Below are 15,612 nucleotides of genomic sequence, written 5' to 3'. Positions count from 1 at the left end.
AATATAAGGTAGACTGGAGATATGATTCGAATTTAAGACCCCTTATTCTAATACCATAATAAATTATCACTTGTCCAAAAACTTAAGTTATTAGAAAATAATGAATTTAGTCATTTAACCATTATCATAATAACATTGAATGAATATTTTTAGATAGGTTGTAGTGACAGTTTATATAATATTTTGTTACTTTTAATTAGTTAACATAAACTTTTTGAGGGCATGAATTAAAATGATTTACAAAGTTTATTTTTTAATTATAAATTTTAAAAAATTTAGGGTTTAATTGAATCACTCAAAAGTACAAGAAAACTATATAATTTATCCAAGTCTTTAGTTAAAAATATTTAATTATGATGTACATGATTTGAATGCTAGTATCATTGGCTTAAAAATCTTTCATATAAATGATCCTGAATTTTAAATTTAATCAAGAAAGTAAATATACTCTAAAGGAGTTGAACCGAAAAAGAAAAAAAGAAAAAGCTTATATTTGTCTTTTTAATTCTTTGCTAAGGAAAAGAAAAGCAACTCAAGACAGTGGAAGGTCATGGAAGAGAGAAAGCTTATGCTTAAGATACGACCTAAAAAGCTTCCAAATGAAACCCCCCACCACACCACACCCCCAAACACACATCAGCTTTATTAAAATCTATATATTCATCTTTCGGCTGTCCTTCACAGCAAGCTTTTGCAGGTAGCTCGTATGCTTGAGAAAAAATTGCGTCAATTGAGGTTCCCCAACTATTCACCTATGATCTGTCCTCATGAAAATCTAAAAACTATGCATTCATCTGCCTCTAAAACGACTGCTGGATGAAAACCCTTCCTTTTGCTTTTTTACTAAGAATAATGGTTGAGAAAGCTAGTGTCATTCCTATGCTTCAATATTATTGGTGAAATTTTTAATTCCAAACAAAACAGCATCAAACCAAAAGTGAAAGATGTGTCAAAATAAAAAGAGTGAAAGATGTTGAAAACTTAAACTTACTTGATTTGGAATGTCATTGTTTACCCTAATAATGAAAACTTTAACATACACATTATATAATATCGTTGTTTGTGTTCTAAAGTCACGTGTCCATAGATTCTCTCAATTATTATATTTATTTGAGTTTGTGTTACTTTATGTAACCCACAAAAGGCTCTATAAATTTTTAATGTGGGCAAGACTTAAAACACAAACCTACTTTATTCCATATCCCGAGTTATGATACCATATTTTTAACATAAATAACCATAAAGTAAATAATTTTCAGGAGCATTGCTTCTCCACTGTGCTTTGTTAGCATTCAAAGAGAGTTTTTATTTTCCTTTTCTCTTTTTTCTCCGTTATTGCTAATTAATCATGGAAGTAGGTCAAAATCACTTCTGTTCAGTTTAAGAACCATAACATCATAGCAAGGAAAAGTTTTGACTTGAACAGAAAGGAGGTCAATTAAAATAGATTGTCTTTGACACCACTCTATAGTTGTTCTAACAACTGGTCCCATTAAAAGTGTTATCCAAGCTCTTCTATGTATACTTTTGTCAAGTTAACTTCTATCAACTACTCAACCAAACACCCTTTCTTCTGCCCTATATAAACACTAATTACGTACCTTTTTGAGGTACACAGACTCAAGTGTACGTTTTGGCTAGCACCAAAGAACATACTAAAAGAGCTTCAGGTTAGAAACACATAAAAAAAATGGGTGTGGCTTTTATTTCCTCTCCAGCATTTCCCAGCGTCTTTTTATTCTCACTGATTACAGTTTGTCTCATTCCTGAGCTCACACTGGCTGCAGGCATTACTAGGCACTACAAGTTTGATGTATGTTTTGCACACCTTGGTACCTAAATTATTAAGCAAATACTGTAGCAAATCTTTAAAAAAATTGATTTTACTTTCTTTCTTTTTTTTTTTTTTTGGGGTTCTTTCTTACTATTAACGCTTTTGAATTATCTTGTAGATCAAATTACAAAATGTCACACGACTGTGCCACACAAAGAGCATTATTGCTGTAAATGGGCAGTTTCCTGGGCCTCGCATTGTAGCTAGGGAGGGTGATCACCTTCTTATCAAAGTGGTTAACCATGTCCAGAAAAACATCTCCATCCATTGGTAATAAATCTGTACCAAGTTTTGTGCACTCATTTAAAGTTATGAAACAACTAATATAGTTATAAAATATATAGTTCCTAGCTTAAATTTAACTCCATGTTCTAATTTGCAATTGTGATAAATATATTTAAAACAGGCATGGAATTCGACAACTTCAAACAGGGTGGGCTGATGGACCAGCATATGTGACTCAATGTCCTATACAAACTGGCCACAGTTATGTGTACAATTTCACCATTGTTGGCCAAAGAGGCACTCTTTTTTGGCATGCCCACATTTCATGGCTAAGATCAACTGTCTATGGTCCTCTAATCATTCTTCCTAAGCATGGCGTTCCTTATCCATTCACCAAACCCTACAATGAAGTTCCCATTATCTTTGGTAAGTTAGACATGCGTTTAGATTAGTTCTTAATTTGCTAATTTTTTAAAAGTTGATAAAAGTATAGTTATAGCTAGAAAAATAAATAAATAGAAAAGTTAACAAATACTTTAACCACATTGGTTTAGAAGAAAAAAAATTAATTTTTTATGGAAAAAGAATAAAACAATTTACTTCTTTTTGCCTTTTTTTTTTTTATCAAATTCTCATGAAAATTGTATTAAAATTTTCCTAAAATGATTCATTAACAAATATCGTAAAGAAACTTTTAACAAAACACATAAATAATTTTTTTTAAATAATTGTGCTTATAAATAAGTATCTAACGATGAGATTTTAAAAAATTGTACGCAAGTCAAAAAGTAAAAAAAAAAAAAAAAAAAAAAAAGGCAGCTAATTTATTCACATGTATCCATTTCCTCATTGATATTTATACTAACACAAACTTTGATACCAACAAATTTCAGGAGAGTGGTGGAATGCAGATCCTGAAGCAGTCATTACCCAAGCTCTTCAAACAGGGGGTGGCCCTAATGTCTCTGATGCATATACCATCAATGGACTTCCAGGGCCACTATATAACTGCTCAGCCAAAGGTATCAAATGCTATATGGAACATTTTCAAATGTTTCAAGAAATGTTGTATAGGTTAACTAAACATGTTGTATAAATGTGTCTTCGCATGCAGACACATTCAAGCTAAAGGTGAAGCCTAGGAAGACTTACCTTCTTCGGTTCATCAACGCAGCCCTCAATGACGAGCTATTTTTCAGCATTGCAAACCACACCCTCACAGTTGTTGAAGCAGATGCCGTTTATGTTAAACCTTTTGAGACCAACACGCTTCTCATAGCCCCAGGACAAACCACAAATGTTCTTCTTAAGACCAAACCCAATTTCCCAAATGCCACATTCTTCATGACTGCTAGACCATATGTGACTGGCCTAGGCACTTTTGACAATTCTACTGTTGCAGGTATCTTAGAATATGAATTTTCATCCAAAACAAAAAGCCTCTCATCAAACATTTCCATCAAAAAGCTTCCACTCTTCAAACCAGTTCTCCCTCCTCTCAATGACACTTCCTTTGCTACAAATTTCTCAAACAAACTTCGTAGCTTAGCAAGGCTCAGTTCCCTGCTAATGTCCCACAAAAAGTTGACAAGCGCTTTTTCTTCACAATAGGCCTTGGAACAAACCCTTGTGATCAGAATAACCAAACCGCCAAGGCCCTAATGGAACAATGTTTGCAGCTTCTATCAATAACATATCTTTTGCAGTACCAACCACAGCTCTTCTACAAGCCCATTTCTTTGGTCAATCAAATAGAGTTTACAACCCCAACTTTCCTATCAGTCCCTTAATTCCCTTTAACTATACTGGCAACCCTCCAAACAACACTATGGTGAGCAATGGGACAAAGCTAGTGGTTCTGCCTTTTAACACTAGTGTAGAGCTTGTCTTGCAGGACACAAGCATTCTTGGCGCTGAGAGCCACCCTCTACATCTGCATGGCTTTAATTTCTTCGTTGTTGGGCAAGGTTTTGGGAACTTTGATCAGAATAAAGACCCAGCAAACTTCAATCTTGTTGACCCAGTTGAAAGAAACACCGTGGGTGTGCCTTCAGGGGGTTGGGTTGCTATCAGGTTTTAGCAGATAACCCAGGTGAGAAATCAAGAACATCATATAATAAAATATAGTTGGACACATACGAATCTAATATAATAAAAATATTACACCTAAGATAAAAAATTAAAAAAAAAAAAAAAAAACAATATTACACCTACTACAAATTTTATTACATAAGCAATCAATTGCATTCATAAATTTAATGTGTCAATATTTAAATACAAAACAAAAAAAAATAATTAATAAATTTTTTTAGTTTATATATATATATATATATATTTTTTGTAATTTTGAGAGTAACTTTGACATTTTAACATTTTATATTAGGAAAAGTACCTTCAAAAAAATATTAAAGAAAGTTGGCTATACTAGGTGATTAGGACATCAATACCTATATAGCAATTGAATCCAGCACGCATAGTAACTTTCATTAATCCTTTATTTTATTTTTGGTCTCATAGAACAATTAGATTTGCCTTTACAGCTTTTGTTCAAGTTTATAAAATAATGAAATTGTCGCTGACTTGTTTGAAACTGATGATGATACGCTGACAATTGTATATATATGTGGCAACAGGAGTATGGTTCATGCATTGCCACCTGGAGATCCACACAAGCTGGGGTTTAAAGATGGCTTGGCTAGTCTTAGATGGAAAGCTCCCAAATCAGAAGCTGCTTCCTCCACCGGCAGATCTTCCTGAGTGTTGATCTTTGACTCACTTCTTGATTCACAGCAACTAGAAATTGCCCCTATTGTCCTTTTTAACTCAGTTTAGTTTTTTGGCCCTGCCTCGGCATTTTGTTATTGATCTTCAATAAGTATTTTGTTCATCCATATGGAGCTAGGTATAGAAAAAGAGTGGGTTTTTTTTTTTTTTGGTAACAAATTCAAATTAAGTGTTAGTGTGAAGCCTCAATAAATTCCCTCAATAATATTGCATTGCCGGACAATGTATTACACCATTATTTTGTTTCAATTACAAATTTGTATACTCGATATGTGTTTAGCATTTGGTCTTGAAATGTGAATATTTATTTCTTAAAGCAAGGTCAACTATCTAGGAGCCGAACTATATAAAAATCACTACATAAAATGTTGCTATTTGTGACAAAATTTTTCCAACTGATAAGAAAAGAAAGATACTTCTATTCTGTCATCAAATTACACCATAAATAATATACTTTATTAGCGATGAAATCATGTGTAGACATTAAAATTTTGTGATGTATTCACAACCGTCCAATTATTCATGATAAAATGTTCTTGATCAAATTAATCTCCAATTGATGATGTGAACGATCAGTGAATAAAATCATGCCATGTGGCAACATCAATTAAAGAAAGCCATATGACAATGTAAGAAAATGCCTATATGGAAAGTTTTTATTAAATGGAAGATCAAACTAAATTCATAATTAACTCTTAATAAATGCTGAGAGAAAATTCCAAATTAAATATAATTGGGTTGTCTATAAATAGAGGCTTCTCATATGAAAAAAGAGAAGAACACTTATAGAGAAAACACTATTGACATTCTGCCAAAATAGAGAGTTATCTCTAAAGTTCATAAGAATTCCATTGTTCATCAAAGCCTATTCCTACTTCTTTAGATCAAAGTGGTGATTCTCCTTTAATTTAGTTCGAGATCAAGCCAATAGCCCTCACATCAAATCAAGCATGTTCAACTTTTCATTCAACTTAGAGACATCAAAGTACAATTTAAGATCAAGCTTCATAGCCCTTCAGATCGTAAAGTTACTTGGAGATAGAATCAGATGAGTTTTATTGTATTCTTTCATTGTAAAGAGTCATACAGAGGATTGTACTCACATATATACAAATCAATACAACTGATAATTTGTTACACTATTTCGTGATTGTGTGTTCTTCTTTTACGAAAATTGTGTGTACATCATGATTTTTCAATAGCAAGTCTATTTTGTCGGAAATTACTTGCCAAATATTGAAATATTTGTAATAAAAAAAAGTTTCTATCAAAAATGTCTACATTAATTATATTGTTATTTGCAACCAAAAAAAAAAACGTTTTGGTAGTTGTTAATGGTTAAAAATATTTTATGAAAAGAAAGTATTAATGACGGAAAGATAGATCCATCACAATAAAGCTAATTTCCAATAGATATGTGACCGTTAAAAATTGTTATTTTCTTTGGAGGAAGAGCCCCCTCTTTTCATTTTTGTATTCTTCTTTTTCTTCTAAAAAAGAGTTTTCGTATTTGCAATAGCTTAAAATTTTATTACTTTGTCATTTTATTTTCGTATTCTTTTTTTTCTTCTAAAAAAGATTTTTCATATTCGCAATAGCTTAAAAATTTATTACTTTGTCATTTGCAAGTTGCAATGAAGATTTGGTTGTTATAAATAATAAATTTTTCTTAAGAAAATAAGGTTTTAGAAAAAAAAAAAATTTTGAAAGTTTCAATTTTACTCTTGATGATAGCTCTTTATTATCAAATTAAAATATTAATCGGTTTTCGTGTAGGCGGAAATCGAACCTTAGGTTTTAGACTTAGAGACAAATAATTATGATTAAAATCTTCTGGCTATTATAAATAATAAATTTTTCTTAAGAAGATAGAGACAAGTAATTATGATTAAGAGACAAATAATTATGATTAAGATATTATAAATTTTAAATCTACCGTTTAAATGCTTTAATAACCTAAAATTTTGAATTCGGACTGGTACGAATATTAATAAATAGGTAAATTTATGTGATCTTACACCTTACAAGTTATAAAGATGTGGCACGATTTTTATAGGAATATCGTTTTTCTTTTTCAATGTATAAAGACAAAATTTTTATAAAAAAAATCAGAAAAGTAATAAATTTTACTATTTGTTGTGTGATTAGAGCATTCCCATCAACACTAAAAAATATCTCTAAAAAATTTAGCATTTACCATCTCAAAAACTAATTTTATAATATATAACACATCATTTTACAATATCTCTTCCATCAAAACTTCTATTTTTTTTAACACTCCATTTAAATATTCTTTTTTCATTTTTTTTTTTCATTTTTTATTTTTCCTCTCACTCTGTCTCTCTCTCTTTATTAAACAAATAATTTATTTTTTACAATCTTGCTATAGTGGGCTGCTATCTCTAGCAACCCACTATAGCTAGATTGCAAAATGAATAGGATTTAAGAGCTTTGATGGAGTATGCTTTTTGATCTTTTGATGCTAAAATTTAGCATTTATAGCATTTGAGAGTGTTGATGAGAATGCTCTTATGATCTAAGTCATTAAATTAAAACACGTAGCTTTAAGGATTGTTGAGGGCCATTTTTGAGAAGTCATAAAGAAGGAAGGAAGCCCAACCTAGCAACACGGGCAGCAAAGAAATGGCAAGCATAAAATAAAACAATTAAGCCCAAGCAACAGGAATAATGGATCACAGGTCCATAAAATAAATAAATGGGCCTTGAGGAAGCAAATGGGCTCAAAAGAGCCCGAAAAGAGAGAAATAGCAAAAAGCAAACCCATGGACAGTGTATGATGAAGAAAAGTAAGAATGGGCCGCGGCAGACCCAAAGCAATGCAAGCAAAGAGAGTAGAGGATTGAGGGCAGGCCCACAAACCTTAAGGATGAGTATGAAGTAATTGGGCTGGGGAAGGCCAATGAAGTTAGTAAAAGCCCATGGAAACACAAAGATAGGAAAAGGGCCGAGGAAGCTCAAGACAAGCAAATGGGCCGAGGATGCCCAAGGGAAAACAAAAGGGACACAAGAGCCCATAAGTAAGAAAACCCATGGTCATGCCAAGCCATTTGGGAAAGAATAAATGGCAAACCTAAAAAAGCCTGACAAGATCAAGTCATTACAGCAGGAATGACAAAGTAATATGGTAGGGCATGATGGCAATCAAGAAATAGGCTGGAAGAAATGTGAAGCCTAGTATCAAATGAAACCCTGCCCCTAAAGGGAGCAGGTAATTATAAAACAGCCCACATAAAAGGACAAAGAAGGGCGGCAGACTGTGCAAGCAAGCCTCCAAACCGCGACAAACGCATGAGCAGCAGGCAAATGTTGGACATACATGAAAGGGAAGCACGTGCAAGGCCCAAACACCACCAGCCTGTATCCAGCCAATATGAGACATGGTGGGGTCATGGGTCATAGGTAAGGGGGTATGGTTTGGTGGTGGGGAGAGGGGAAAAGACCTATTCTATGGCTCCTGCCCAAGCTCTTTTAGGGGGTACGTCTTACTGGGATGACAAACCACCAAAAAGAAGCAAATTTGAGGGAGGAACCGTTAGGTGCATGCCATGAGGAATAGAAAGAGAAAGCACCTACACCGTGGCAGGAAAGGGTGCCATGGTAGACTAATGAATAAAACAACCTGTCTTTATCTAGCAAGGGGAAGTGGCACACAAACAAATCCTTGGTAGTCGGCAAGTACACCCAGACCAGACAAATGTGGTTAAGGGGCAAAGTAGTAAAACCTAGTCACATCATGCACTATAAGAAGACCCTTTCCGTGCCCAGAAAGGAGGATCAAAAAACAGAGGAAGGTCATGAAACAAAATAGAAAGAAAGTAGAAACAAGGGAAAGAAAAAGATAAGAGAGAAAACAGAAAACAAAGAGAGTTAATACGATGGGCATGCACCAGTATGTCGATTCCCCTCTCTCCCTCTCAAAATCCTACTCTCTTCCAAAAAAGTAAAAGGGATTCCTTTGGGCACTAATCATTCAAGTCCGGTTCCTTCAAAGCCATTAATCCCCACGGCAGGATCTTTCTTAGGAGATTAGTTGCATTGAGAGGAAGCGTTCTTCCTCTTTGGTCTTTTGCTTCTACGAACCAAAACTTGACTTGATTCATATTTCTTGATTAACTCATATTAACTCCTTTATCTTATTTGTAAAAGTCATTGTTATCACTGTGATTATGTTTCATAAGTAGGAATTATTTGGTCATTTTCTATTAAAAAGTCAGTGGACTCTGTTTTGTTGTTATTATATCTGCTACCATAACTCATTTGAAATAGCTCTGCTTGCCATAAATACACTCCTAGCAGACGAGGCATAGTTTGTGCACAAGTCAGCCCAAATTGAGTTGCAGTTGGACCGGTCTCAACTCTCTTACTCAGAATACTTGGGCCCACTACCGCAAGAGGTAGCCCAGCCTAACACACAACACAAAAAAGTCCCCTACAAGGACTCTCTCCCATTGAACAATACAGTTCAATAAAAAACAAATTGAGCCCAAACTCATTTATGAGCATGGACTTGAAAAAGAAACATATATCTTACTAATTAAGTTTTTAATTAATTGGGAATTGGTACTACTTGTCCAAACCAAATGGTCTTGATAATGTATTTATGATGGATCTTAATCTCAAAAGCTTGATATTGAGCACAAGCTCAGCTTGACTAGTGAATCAAGTCGAGCTCGAACTTTTTAGACTTCTTGACAAATTCAAGAGTTTGAACATTGTTTATAGACTTGGTTTGAGCTTTTAAGGGAATTAAAAAACCAACCCTAAACCGAACTAGCTGACCAACACCTACCCTGCTTACCCCTTTCATTTTTTCCATGATCTCCCATCCCCTTCATCTCCCTCCCGGCCTCCCCCAAAGTTTCCGTTCTCCCTTCTTCTCTCCCCCAAATTTACCGAAAATATCTATTGCTGCTATGGTCTCGTCTCTTCTTTTATAAGTTGTAGCAATCCCCCATTTACAGCTTTCAAGTCTTTAGAATTACAAAAGTATTTTTTATATATAATTTAAAAAGTGTTCTAATAATTCAATGTGAACCTTAAATAGTTGTGTTTTGGTAGTTTCTCCAAAAAAAAATAATAATAAATAAAAATAAATAAAAAATAAAAAGTTGTGTTTTGGTATGATGTAGGGGAAGGTCCATTTTGTAAGAAACCAGAGACAGAAATTTGTCCCACCAAAGAATGGAATCTATACATATGCTTTCTTTTCTTCTCTCTTTTTTTAAACAGAAAGATGCACCTTTGGTTGTCATTTGCCAGTCACTCTCCCTTACATTACATCTGTCATAAAACAGAAGAAGTAGAAAGTTTCTATTTTCTAGTCCAATTCAATTCGGCAGCATGAGCATGCTGGACCACTTCTTTCATGTACGACTTGGAAGCCATTATGGACAATTGGACAGTGTAGTAGCTTCCCTGAGTCCCTTGTCCTACACAAAAACTATGGCTGCCAATGCCACCATCTTAAGTTTAATTGTAACTTATACAAATCAATTGGTGTCTTATCCTGATAATAATAAATAATAATCATAAAACGAACGTCATAGATTTTAAATACTATTTTATTTATCAAAAAAATATATTGTGGACTTATCTTGCACTTGGAAGCTAACAGAACCTGTTAGCACCTTGCAGCTCTCACTTGTCCTTTATAGCATCCAACATTATCAATGAACAAGATGGATGACCTCAATCAAAAGCCAATATGTAAAGGATGACTCAAAAATCTTAGTATTTCTTTTCAATGCCCTGACTTAGACTATGAGGTGGTGTTAGTTCTGTATTTGGGTTTCAGTCCTTCCTGTTTAGTTAATGAAAATAAAAAAAATAAAAATTATGTATTTGGGTTTCCTACTTTATGTGTTTCCCAACAGCTACATCTTTTTGGGGGAAAAGTTTTGGATTCCTTGTTTAGCACACCGTCGTAGAAGATTAATCTTTATTTACTGGCATGTATATCTCCTGTGCTTTTCAGGCTTGCAGCAAACTGGCCGCCAACAATGCAAATAGTTCGGCTAATATCTCAGGACCACATGAACAATAAGTAATTCTTCTGAGTGAAAAGTTTGATTTTGTCTACTTATGCTTGTGTCTCTGTCCAAATATCTTTCTAAATTTGTTATATTTTTGAGCTTGTTAACTTCATTGTGTTCAATATTAGGCAATATGTTGGAAAGGCAGATTTTCTAGTGTTTCGTGCAATGAACCAGCATGGATTTCTTGGACAACTGCAAGAAAAGAAGAAAAGAAGCTTGTAAGTTGTCTATAGCTATTTCTTCACCCCCCACCCCAACACACCCCACCCACCCCCCCACAACAACAACTAAAACCCCCAAAATAATTCTTTTTGGGTAAGTGTAGCCAATTTTCTGTAGTGTGACCTTGTTTTTTCAAAATTTGTCTGTTGAATTACATGCTATAATATCTTCCTTCACCCCCCCCCCCCCCCTACACTATCAAATTATAAAAAATAAAAAAAATTAAATGACATTTGAACCTTTTTAACTATTACCATTTGAAGCCTGCCAATCCCTAAAACATGTTTTAAGAATATTCCAAGGGTCTTAAATCTTTCAATTCTTAAGTGTTATAGAACAACTGCTTTGATTCTTCAAGACACACACTAATAAACCTTGTCGAATTGTTTACTTCAATAAGAATTAAGAAGTCTTATGCTTTAGAATTTGGATGTGTGGAACACTGTATCTCTATGTTTGATGACATGCATTAGGAGGGAGAGAGGTATGCATTTTTTATGAAACTGGGTTGTGATTGCTTAAACTAAGATTTTTATTTTTGAGATCACTTTTCAATTGGATAAGGTCAAATAAGGGAAATTGGGGATTTTGCTTCTTGCTCTTTTTGGGAATGCTTAGATCTTTAGGGGTTTTAGAACACATAAATTCTTTTCTTGTGTATCTCTTTTATGCTGACCAGGGGCGGCCCAACATAATTTGGGGCCTAAGGCGAAAAATTTATGCGGGACCTTTAATATGTAAATATTAATTAAACAAAATTATTTAATACTAATCACATTATTTTTTTGAGAGACTAATACTAATCATATTGAGGTTAATTTGATACATGAAATACATAAATGATACCAACTAGATTAATGTTAATTTCATATAGAAAATTGAATATCATAGTTGAACTATAAATATTAATAAAAAGAAACAAAAATATATTGCGATTAAAAAAGATACTTTATTTTGGATATAAGACGATGTATAGTTAAATAAAGTTGTAATCTAATTTTTAATTTTATATTTTGATTTTAAGAGAGAGAGAGAGAGAGAGAGAGAGATATTATTTGATGTGTGGTTTTGTAGGATATTAGTTTACAAAAATCAAAGTCTCAAACTATTAGGGGAGATTAATTTATAATTGATGATTTAACACATTTGCAACATCTTTTTGAAATATTTTAGGATTTCAATTGAGTTAAGGTTCTATTAGTCTCATACTTTGAGAGTCTTAATAGAAATGAAAAAGAAAAATGCGCTAATTAAAACCACTATAAAATGCTCAAAATATAATGTGACATTGCCTCTCATTAATGAACTTCATCAATTTAACTCATGAATGTTTATTTCACTTTTTTGTGATTAATAACATGAAAATTTGTAAGGTAATAGTAAAATTTGTAATATTCTTAACATCACTAATAAAAAAAAAAATGTACAACTTTTGGAAAATATATATAATTTTATAAAAATTTTAGCCTTTAACTATGAAAAGCAGAGCCTTTTTTCTCAAGGAAAATTTTGTTTTTTGGTGGGGCCTTAGGCCTAGGCCTAACTTGCCTAGGCCTTGGGCCGGCCCTAATGCTGACCGAATATTAGGGCTATGCCCTTTTTTCATACAAAATTATTACTCAAAAAAAAAAAAAAAAAAAAATACCACCTAGATAAGGTGGCATCTTTGCTTCCATTTGATATTTTAAACAGCTTAAGTTTTATGTCTTATTTTGTAAATTTGAAACCACAAATGTATGTCTGCTGGGATCTTTTAGTGCTGAAGTTTTCAATTTTTATTATTATAGTGTGCAGTCATTCAATTGCCATCTCAGACATTGCTGCTATCTGTTTCTGACAAAGCCTGCCGCTTGATTGGAATGCTTTTTCCTGGGGTAAGATTTTTGTGAACTTCAATTATTATCAATTAACTAAGATTTTGTTTAGTACATGCTATCCAGAAAATCTTATAGCCGCCAACTCTGTGCTCTCACATTAACAAAAAATTACCAGGTTCATCAAAACTAAAAGAAAGTTGCAAAATAATTTGTGACCTTGTTTTCTCGAAACTTACTTTTACAGTAAACTTTAAGTAGCTTTCCATGATGTAAAAGTTGCTTTTGCATCTTTGCATTTCTTTTTTAATCTTTAATGTTGAAGCCAATGAGTTCAGGCTCCAAAACAAGTTTGTGGATGAACCATGTAGGATTACTCAGCTTTGCAATTTACTAAACCTAAACTATTTGTGGAATCAGGATATGGTTGTGTTTAAGCCACAAATATCAAGTCAGCAGCAACAACAGCAACAAATGCAACAGCAGCAGATGCAATCTCAACAGCATCCACAGCTGCAACAACAGCACCTTCCACAACTGCAACAACAACAGCAGCTTCCGCAACTGCAACAGCAGCAGCTTCCACAGATGCAACAGCAGCAGCAGCTGCCTCAACTGCAACAGCAGCAGCAGCTGCCGCAACTGCAACAGCAGCAACCACTCTCGCAGCTGCAACCACAACAGCAACTTCAGCAACTGCAACAACAGCAACCACTCTCACAGCTGCAGCAGCAGCAGCAGCTTCCGCAACTGCAGCAATTGCAGCAACAGCAACAACTTCCGCAGCAACAACAAATGGTTGGGACAGGGATGGGTCAAGCTTACATTCAAGGTCCAGGGAGGTCACAATTAGTTTCTCAGGGACAGGTTCCATCACAAGGGCCACCAAACATGCCTGGCGGGGGCTTTATGAATTAATTATTTTATTGACTCATTCGGGACTTCAGTATGTTAGGTTATACAGAACTTTCTTGATAAGTAGTTATACAGAACTTTGTTTGCTATCAGATTGAACCTACAATGGGCCTTATCAGCTCATTACAAAGACTATAGTTAGCTTACAGATAAGAGTACCTGTAGGTTTACATCGAAGCAGATGTTATGTCAAAAAGCTATCATAGCAGGAGTTCCTGTTTATGGATACTTTATTTTGGTGAATAAGATTAATTTTCTTCTACTGATCACAAATTTGGCTTTGCAAACTCACGTGTAACAAATAAATATTCATGCTGACATGTTTTAGGGGCAGTATATTGTTGATCTTTCAGCTTCAGTGTTTGATCAGCCTTATTGTACATTCACTAATAAATAATGAGAAGTTAGTTATATTTGTCTGTCTATCTATCAACATGTCCACGTTTTAGAGATTGTCTAGTGTCATCTATTCCAGTTGGGGAAACTGTGATGAAACACATGTAATGCGCTAGGCTAATATGGCAAAAGCTTTGAACCTGGGGAAACTTTTTGCAGACTTTTTGTTTCTCAGAGGACCACCCAATTTTGGTGAAGATTCTGAACCCCCAAGGAAATCAAGAGCAGGTTTATTAAATCTAGAATTCCCAAGGCCCTAACCTGAATTCTAGGGATTAAATTAAAGGAAGAAAGGTACTAGTTTTGAGATACATTGATGATTTGTAAAAATTTTGGGGAGCGAGATTGGAAGCTGAAGACAGCAGCTTTTTCCTTTCCATATTCATTTGCAGTGTGAGAAAGATTCAAGCAAATGTGTAATTATTGCCAAGAATTGAGGTTCATGGGATGTCCTAGTGGTTTTAACACCTCTTGTGGTGCGTGAGCAAGTGAGAATTCACATGGCAAAAAAAGAAAATATTGCCAAGAATTTTTATGGAATCACAGGCTTGAAGCAAGCCTGTGATTCCGGTCTGCCATCTTCTTGCAAAATTGAATGAGAGGTTCTGGTTTACATATTTGATTTTGACCATGGAAGTTCAACCTGAATGCAAGTCAGGGTCAATTCTAAATCCATGATTAGTGAATGTGATGTATATATGACGACAATGTAAGATTAGCCAAAATATGATAATTTGTGTATAATTTTTGTGTGGAAAGCAGTGCCAAGCAGTTCCCTTTCGGTATCCAAAGCCACTGGGGACACATCACAAATAAAGATAAAGATGCCCACCAACTTTGACATAACAAGCAGGTAAGCAGCTTCCTCGCTTTAATCATTATTCCTGAAACTAATGCCCCTTTTCTGTAAAGCTACTGCTACGAGTAGTGAAATGATTAAAGGATGGATCCAATTCATCAACCAATAAAATTTCCCATGATTGGTTCTAGTGGAAAAATAAGAAATTCCCATCAATTCCCTATGATTCCCTGGTCTGGACCATGAAGTAGGTATTGTATTTTTCACAACCCTTGTTGGGAGAAAATGGGCTTTTGCTCTTTTTTTTTTTTTTTTTTTTAATCCAATATTTTGCCCCATTTCTCAAATTAATTAGAAAAATGCTCCTATTTTGAAACTCGATTTTTTCAAAATCAAGTTAACCCTATAGTGGCATTTTAAGAAACCCTATAGGGGCACTTTGAGGACCTATAGTGGCATTTTAGAACTCGAGCTCCATGAACTTGAGTTCTATGCAAGTTTTTTTGTTACACTTGCATGGAACTTGAGTTCATGGAATTTGAGTTCCAAAATGCCACTATAGGTCCT

The 15,612-nt window shown here is 34.1% G+C and overlaps 2 protein-coding genes across 2 annotated transcripts; both read left to right on the top strand.

The window, feature by feature from the left end:
- The first annotated feature begins 1,615 nt into the window (after positions 1–1,615).
- Positions 1,616–5,068, top strand: LOC112008861 (laccase-17). The gene is given in 9 exon segments (XM_065779053.1): positions 1,616–1,813; positions 1,953–2,104; positions 2,241–2,485; positions 2,953–3,081; positions 3,174–3,605; positions 3,608–3,715; positions 3,718–4,134; positions 4,137–4,151; positions 4,693–5,068. Coding segments are annotated over 9 exon segments (1,752 nt in total). The 5' UTR covers positions 1,616–1,690; the 3' UTR covers positions 4,824–5,068.
- A 6,040-nt stretch (positions 5,069–11,108) lies between these two features.
- Positions 11,109–14,123, top strand: LOC136069925 (mediator of RNA polymerase II transcription subunit 25-like). Its single transcript, XM_065779054.1, has 3 exons — positions 11,109–11,117; positions 12,909–12,995; positions 13,356–14,123. The coding sequence occupies exons 2-3, from the start codon at positions 12,981–12,983 to the stop codon at positions 13,851–13,853; spliced, it is 513 nt and encodes a 170-aa protein (XP_065635126.1). The 5' UTR covers positions 11,109–11,117; positions 12,909–12,980; the 3' UTR covers positions 13,854–14,123.
- Positions 14,124–15,612: the final 1,489 nt, after the last annotated feature.

This window comes from Quercus suber, unplaced genomic scaffold (assembly GCF_002906115.3).
Source record: "Quercus suber isolate HL8 unplaced genomic scaffold, Cork oak 2.0 scaffold_197, whole genome shotgun sequence".
NCBI classification, from domain to species: Eukaryota; Viridiplantae; Streptophyta; class Magnoliopsida; order Fagales; family Fagaceae; genus Quercus; species Quercus suber.
Note: the sequence above shows the minus strand (reverse complement) of the source record. Positions and strands in the feature narration are given on the sequence as shown.